Source organism: Physella acuta, unplaced genomic scaffold (assembly GCF_028476545.2).
Source record: "Physella acuta isolate Inbredline_101_S28 unplaced genomic scaffold, ASM2847654v3 ptg000278l, whole genome shotgun sequence".
Classification (NCBI taxonomy): domain Eukaryota; kingdom Metazoa; phylum Mollusca; class Gastropoda; family Physidae; genus Physella; species Physella acuta.
The window spans coordinates 289,935-297,500 of record NW_026731797.1 but is presented as its reverse complement, the minus strand read 5'-3'; the positions used below and the strand labels follow the sequence as shown (position 1 = coordinate 297,500).

At 34.7% G+C, this 7,566-nt stretch overlaps 1 protein-coding gene and 1 long non-coding RNA gene across 6 annotated transcripts in view; both read left to right on the top strand.

Annotated features, from left to right (window-relative positions):
• The window catches only part of LOC131939423 (uncharacterized), a 4,311-nt gene extending 2,965 nt beyond the window's left edge, over positions 1–1,346 (top strand). For all 5 annotated transcript variants that reach the window (XR_009386424.1, XR_009386422.1, XR_009386420.1 and 2 more), the window contains one exon: positions 1,246–1,346. This is a non-coding gene — a long non-coding RNA (uncharacterized LOC131939423). The remainder of the gene's footprint in view (positions 1–1,245) is intronic.
• Positions 1,347–2,548: 1,202 nt separating this feature from the next.
• On the top strand, positions 2,549–6,871 carry LOC131939422 (snake venom 5'-nucleotidase-like). The gene is made up of 5 exons (XM_059297712.1): positions 2,549–2,567; positions 2,971–3,168; positions 3,649–3,780; positions 4,251–4,367; positions 6,798–6,871. The coding sequence occupies exons 1-5, from the start codon at positions 2,549–2,551 to the stop codon at positions 6,869–6,871; spliced, it is 540 nt and encodes a 179-aa protein (XP_059153695.1).
• The last annotated feature ends 695 nt before the right edge of the window (positions 6,872–7,566 follow it).

Sequence of the window (7,566 nt, the reverse complement as noted above, 5' to 3'; positions counted from 1 at the left end):
ATTTTCAATTCCGCACGGGCGGCGCTTCAGCAGAGTGCAATTGGGCAACTCGAGTTATCTCGTGGGCGCTATGACGCCTATGGTCGTTTTAAACAGTGCCATGGACTATGGATACGATGGGGTGTTATAGATGTTCACTACGTTGAATCAGGCGTGTCCGTCGACGCCTACGTTACGTTTAAGTAGCCATGTCCGTACGCGGTAGTGTAATCGGGGGCTCCAGAGATCCGTATCAACTTTTGAGCGATTTCCGATAACCGGAAGTGGTACGTTTTCTACTTTGAATTATTCAAAAGCCTATAACTTGAGGGCTATTTCAGAAAGATAAACAAAATTTCACATGTAAATAAAAGATCTAATTCTCTACCTTCTATCAAATTTTGAGTAATTTCCGTTGACCGGAAGTACTAATTCATGCTATTTCCGATTTCTCAAAAAAACGCATGTAAATTTATAAAGTACTAATAATATTGCGCACTATTATGCACATTTTGTTTTGGCGTTCGCTTGGTGCGCAATTCTTTTTTCTATGAGATTCTATTCTATTTTTAAAAGTTTAAGTAATTAAAAATCATGTCTATATTCCAAGTTATATAAGAATATTTGAGAAAGTTTAGGGGAGATCACTCCCGGTTTATTTTCTCTTTAACCGTAGCTGGTCTTACTTAACTTTTTTTTCTGTTTCAAAGCAGCTGGTCTAACTTCTTTCTGTTTTAAAGTAACTAGCTGACCTATCTTTTTTATCTGTTTAACAGTAACTGGTCTCATGTTACGTTTTTACAAGCTTTTGTTTAACTCACATCCTCTGTCTTTCTGTCGTCAGTCTAGATCGAAACGCCGGTACGTGTGTCAAGACATGAAGACGATGCAAATTTGACTGAATTGGATGACTAATTAATTTTTTATGTATTAATTAAAATTTTGACCCAAATTAGCAGGCATTTCTATCCAACCACACCACGCGTCATCACGTTCAATAGCGCGTCATCACGTTCAATAAGCGCGCAATGGTTTTTAGTCATAAAACTCTATTGTAAATAAAAACATGTAAAGTACTAAAAAAAACATTTAATAAAAAACGTTTTAATAACAAGCTTTTTTCTATTTTACAGTTGGTAGACTCACTTTTATTTTTCTGTTTTACAGTAGCTGACCTAACTTTCTTTTCTTTTACAGCAGCTGGTCATATGTTATGTTTTTCTGTCTTACAGTAGGTAGACTAACTTTTATTTTTCTGATTTACAGCAGCTGGTCTCGATTTTGTCTGTTAGAGTGAAGCGACTCAAGTTTCTGAGCAAGATGATGAGATTAGACGCCACTGATGGACATTAAAATAAATCACTGAACGTTTTCTTTTATGTTATAAATATTATCATGCTCGTTTTTTTTACCTCAGGGTCGGTCTTGTCTTATTGTTAGGGCCCTGTGTTTCTTCGTCCGTCTGCTATTGAGTTTTTCTGTCTCCCGTTCACTTGCCTGCCTGTTCTTCTGTGTGTGTTGCGTGTGTGTTGTGTGTGCTTTAGAGCGTGTGTGTGTGTTTTGCGTCCTGCTAATTTTTACTTAGAAATAAAAAAAAAACTCATGATCGAATATTCTCTCTATTGGTTTTGTTCCACATGACATTTCGCTCAACAATATCTGTCTTACCTAACCGCCTGTTAAGTTCTGTAAAATAAAAGCTGTTTAGTCTACAGTCACACTTATGTTGTGATGTATGAACTAGAACTCCTGATTATCCACAAGCAAAAGTTATGTTATAAAGAATGGCTGGCTAGTAGAGTATCATTTTATAAATATTGGTGCCTAGTAGATTATCATAATATAAATAATGGCTGCCTAGCAGAATATCATGTTATAAATAATGTAGCCTCGATAGCTTTACACTCTCGCCATATCTACTGATCGTTTAGGTCAGGGGTCTCCAAACTTTTCAGTCCGAGGGCCGCATTAACTATCGAATTTCAGTTCGGGGGCCAGTTCCTTCCAGGCATGTCGTGATTTTTCTGAGCAAAGTTCGTCAGCCATCATTAACAAACGTTTTTTCCGTGGACAAAAAGATCTCCGCGGGCCGGATGAGAGGACCTCGCGGGCCGCATCCGGCCCGCGGGCCGTAGTTTGGAGACCCCTGGTTTAGGTTATAGAGCCATAGCTCATATGTTGGTGTATTTTAGAGAGTTTCACAGTACATGGGTACGTATTCAGTGGCGTGAAAATAGGGTTCAATGACCACAAAGTAAGAATAACGGTCCAGCAATCGACTGATGGATCAGTTCCAATTAGAATACGTCACTTTTTGCCTTATGATATCGATGTCATCAGAAGAGAACAGCCGTTGATAACACCAATACACGTAAAACTTTCTTATACAACGGTACATTCACAACAACCAACACTTTCTTATACGATTGTACACTCAAAACAACCAACAATTGCTTATACAACGGTAAACTCAAAACAACCAAAAATTTCTTGTACGACGGTAAACTCAAAGCAACACACACTTTCTTATACAACGGTACACTAATACCAACTTACACGTTCTTATACAATGGATAAAACAATCAACAGTAAAAAAAAAATAACGGTAAATTCAATAACAACAACGACAACAAGTACTATCAACACATATCTACGCAATAGGATTTTAAATCAAGCTGGTTTTAAAGGAGTAAAAAGAAAGCAAAGTACAATACGTCCCAATACATTTTATATTGATAAAATCGCCCTGATGTTAGATCCATACATGAGTTTTAACTTTGAATCTTATCTAAATCTTGACCGTAACGAACATCCTTACACTAACGCTATACAGACATAGCATATTGTGTTGGCTTTTAATTTAAACAAAGCTACTTTGTTTTATATTAATTTAAACATTTTAGACATTTAGGTCATGTATACAACTTAGACCACGTCATTCCAACCCCCCCTTTTTAGTACACCGTTGAGTCATTGCCCAATGTGTTTCAGGTACCAGCCCCTCCACGGAGAAGATTGAAGGGAAGTACCCGACGGTGGTAGAGTCGACCAAGGGGGGGGGGGTACTTGTTGTACAGGATTACGCTTACGGCAAATATCTAGGGGAGCTAAATGTGGTCTTTGATGATGCTGGGCAAGTCAAATCATGGACGGGAAATCCCATTTTGTTGGATAACTCAGTCCAGAAAGGTGAGTAACGTTCAACTAGTTCTCTATCTCGATCTATATTGTTTTTCTTTCTGTCTCTCTCTCTGTCTGTCTCTCTCTCTCTCTCTTTCTCTCTCTCTCTCTCTCTCACTATATATATATATATATATATATATATATATATATATATATATATATATATATATGCAAACATCCATAAATGTAGAAATATATATACAAGTGTAAACACACACATATACACTAAAAAGTTAAATTTGTAATAACAAAATTAAAATTGATGTTTTCTAGCGTCTTTTAACGAATAAAAATCATAAAGTTCCCTTTCCGAACCCGACCATCCATGAGGCTAGAGAAGTATAGTTCATCTTTCTTTAAAAGAGATGTACTCAAATTGCATGTTTGGCTTGTAGTATTAACACCATACTTTCTCAAAATACAACCAGTTTATCATCATGGAACTTTGCCTTTACCTCTATTTGTGCGGTTTGCTTATCTGTGCAGATAATGAGACAGCCGCGTTAGTAGACAGCTATCTGCCACAGATCGACCAGATAAAGAATAATGTCATTGGCGAGACCTACGTCAGTTTGTTAGCTGATAGGATAGTCTGCAGAACAAGGGAGTGCAACTTGGGTAGCTTCATTTTTTTGTTGTTTGTACAAGTGACAAGTAAAATAAAATGTTAATTTTCTCCGGGACGCAAAAAAAATGTATTCATTTTTACCAAATTTATTTATCTTCCATAAGTAAAGGCTATATATTATATAAAGGTTTTAATATTGTTTGTTCCTTTTTAAATCAAGCTCTAATGCTCAAAGTTACTTAATAACTGAGCAAGCTTTTCACTTTACTTGTATTGTTAAAACTTACAAAAGTCGGCTTTTGTACATTATTTATTTGTAAATATCCCTAAAAGTGACTTTTTATACACACATGTGCTTGTACCTGCTCCTAAATTGGAATGTGTGAATTGTGCACCTACTTGAGTTTGTACCTGTCGCTTAAATTGACTGTGTACACACCTGTGCCTAGAGTTAACCGTTGTACCCAATTTTGTTTATACCTTTACCCAACCTCTCTTCTGCCCCCCCCCCCCCCCTCAGGTAACCTGTTGACCGACGCCATTGTCTACCACAACCTACGTAAGAGCAACACCAGCTGGAGCGACGCGGGGATGGCCGTGGTGAATGCTGGGAGTTTCAGGTCGTCAATCAATATGGGTAACTAATCTTTACCTTGTTAAACTCTCGACTGATATATAAATAAATAAATAAATAAATAAATAAATAAATAAATAAATATATATATATATATATATATATATATATATATATATATATATATATCCAGATATATATATCTTGAAATACACTCGTCTGATCTTGACCTACAGGCAAAATCACTACCGAGAACGTCATCTTTTTGAAATCCATATATATATATATATATACATATATATGGTGACAGGACAAATGATCTCAAGACAAATGATCTCAGACAAAATATCTCAGACAAAATATCTCACGGACAAATGATCTCAGGACAAATGATCTCAGGACAAATGATCTCAAGGACAAATGATCTCACGGACAAAAGATACCAGGACAAAATATATCAGGACAAATGATACCATGGACAATTGATCTCAGACAAAATATCTCAGACAAAATATCTCACAGCTAAATTGTATTAGTGTATTGGATGATTTTAATTGATCTGAATTTTTGTTGTTGACTGTCTTAGAGTTTTGTTTACTATTTTTAATATTGTTTATAGGCCTATATAATAATTGTAAGAAATGTTTGGCGTATAAATTTGTCATACTGCATTAAACATTTTAAAATTAGGATTACCAATATAGTATACCAAGATTAAAGAAATAATTTCGAAAGACAGCGTAGGTGAGCTTGCCAAACATGAGACAATCCTACCACGTCAGGTGGACGAAACTAGATCAAAGAGGATGGAATAACAATAAGGACACACCTTTGCATCAAGGTGGCTTTGATGGTAGAGACATGCCTTAAGGGAAAGACATCCGCCCTCCATGGACAATACGACTAGCATATAACGTCCATTGTTATGCGTCGGTCACACCTTAGTGATCAGGTGACTAATGCTTATTTAAATGACAGCGGTCATCGCGGAGCTAAGTATGTCGTAGTGTGCATCAAACAAAGCAGTATTAATGGTGATTGCTTTGCTATGGTCTCTTACGTTATCTCGCTGAAAGGTCTTAGGACATTAGTTTCTGGTGAATTTATGTTTGCCATAAACAGGCAAAGAGATTTGGAAATGTGAAATTAGGAAATGTCGAGCAAGAGTTCACATAATAGATGATCACATAGTATTAGAGACGTGTGATCATAACGATGTACCTACCAGAAAAAAAACTTACACGTTATGTTTGTGTTGATGACGTAATAAAAACAATAGTTTAACGTTACGAACCTAAAGACCCATTCACATTTTTGAAAGATATTTCGCGTGATATGAACATTAATGTTGTATAGCTACCGTTACTTTATTTGTTTTATACATTATCATTTATTATACCTTTCAGGCTAAAAGAGTAAGTTTGTTTTAATTTTTACTTTTTCAAATCAAATGCTACTACAACTGCTTAATACACCTTTTGATGGTTTGTTAGGTTTCACTAATTCATTTTATTCACAATTATTATACCTAAAAAAGTAAACAAAACCATATTAACAGTCAATAAAAAAAGTTCAACTAAAATCATCGTAAATACTATTAAAAATTCGCTGTGAGATATTTTGTCTGAGATATTTTGTCTGAGATCAATTGTCCATGGTATCATTTGTCCTGATATATTTTGTCCTGGTATCTTTTGTCCGTGAGATCATTTGTCCTTGAGATCATTTGTCCTGAGATCATTTGTCCTGAGATCATTTGTCCGTGAGATATTTTGTCTGAGATATTTTGTCTGAGATCATTTGTCCTGGGATCATTTGTCATGGAACCCATATATATATATATATATATATATATATATATATATATATATATATATATATATATATATATATATATATATATATATATATATATATATATATATATATATATGCGTGTGTGTATGTTTGTGTGTGCGTGTGTTGTGTTTGCGTGAGTAAGAAAATGAACATTAGATTAGCTAATTTATAGATAATCGATTAAACTTAAAGTGAAGTAATATCAAGTGTTCAGTTGTCTGTTGGCTTTTTATTTATTGCTTTTCAGTTAGACTTTTGAAAATGTACAAGAAGTATCTTTCTCCTACTCTCCTTTCCCCCTTCCCATTTTGCCCCCATCCCCACCATCGCATGTATGTTTTTTATATTGATTGGATAGTTATAAATAAAGGCTAAACTTGAAGTACCTTCTCCCGTCTATTTTTAAAAACCTAAAATAATTAAGGGAGGCAAAGATAAAAATCAGTATTATAAATTAATTATCTCCCTTTCTGACTTATTTAAATCAAACTAAAACGAACACCAGGCTTAACTCTCTCAACTTGCGTTTAGAAATTTCACAATCTAAAAAAATAACCTATTGCATTAGTTAATACCTAACATATTGAACACTGATATTCAACATTGAAAAATATATTTAATAATGTTGAGGGACCTAGGTAAAATCTTTTGCAGCACATCAGACATACGTACGCTCTACCTCTACTACCCTGCTGACACAAGAAGAAAGTGGCCATTATAATGTTTAAGTATGTATTTTATGTTTATAATTTATTCTATTTCGTCCGGGAAATGGGTTTGGGTTTTCTGTTGAGGGGGATGGGGGTTCAATTGAAACGGACAACGATTTCTTTTAAATCATCAATAAATATGTTTAAAGTTTGACTTAGTTATTAACACTTTGGATAAAAAATGTTGAATTTTATGACTCAAAAGTTAAAAGCTCACATCAATTATCCTTATTAATTTATATATATATATATATATATATATATATATATATATATATATATATATATATATATATATATATATATATATATATATATATATGTAAAGAACCATTTCGACGGTCCTTGGGAAAGTACAGTTCACCTTTTCAATTAGCTCGATTTATGTACTGATAGTGTGGTCAGTACTATGCCCAGTTGCAACTACTGTCCCTAACCCGAGCAGTGGCGTAGCCAGCATCGTCTCAAGGGGGGGGGGGTTCCAATTTTTACCAGGGGACAAATTTTCGATTTGCACACCCCCCCCCCCCCCCTCAAACTTTCGATTTACACCCCCCCCCTCAAATTTTCGATTTGATATCGGTGTCTGAATGTATGCAAGTGCCCAATGTAACCTGATATATGATTGATTCAAAAAAATCTTAAAATCGGTCTGCTTTTGTCAACGACTTGCTTTTTTTTAAAATCTTGGTTTCTAGATTCATATTATCAAT

Coding starts and splice junctions, on each gene's coding strand:
- LOC131939422 (XM_059297712.1), top strand. Junction 3,781..4,250: donor AACAAGGGAGTGCAACTTGG/GTAGCTTCATTT, acceptor CCCCCCCCTCAG/GTAACCTGTTGACCGACGCC. Junction 4,368..6,797: donor CAGGTCGTCAATCAATATGG/GTAACTAATCTT, acceptor AATCTTTTGCAG/CACATCAGACATACGTACGC.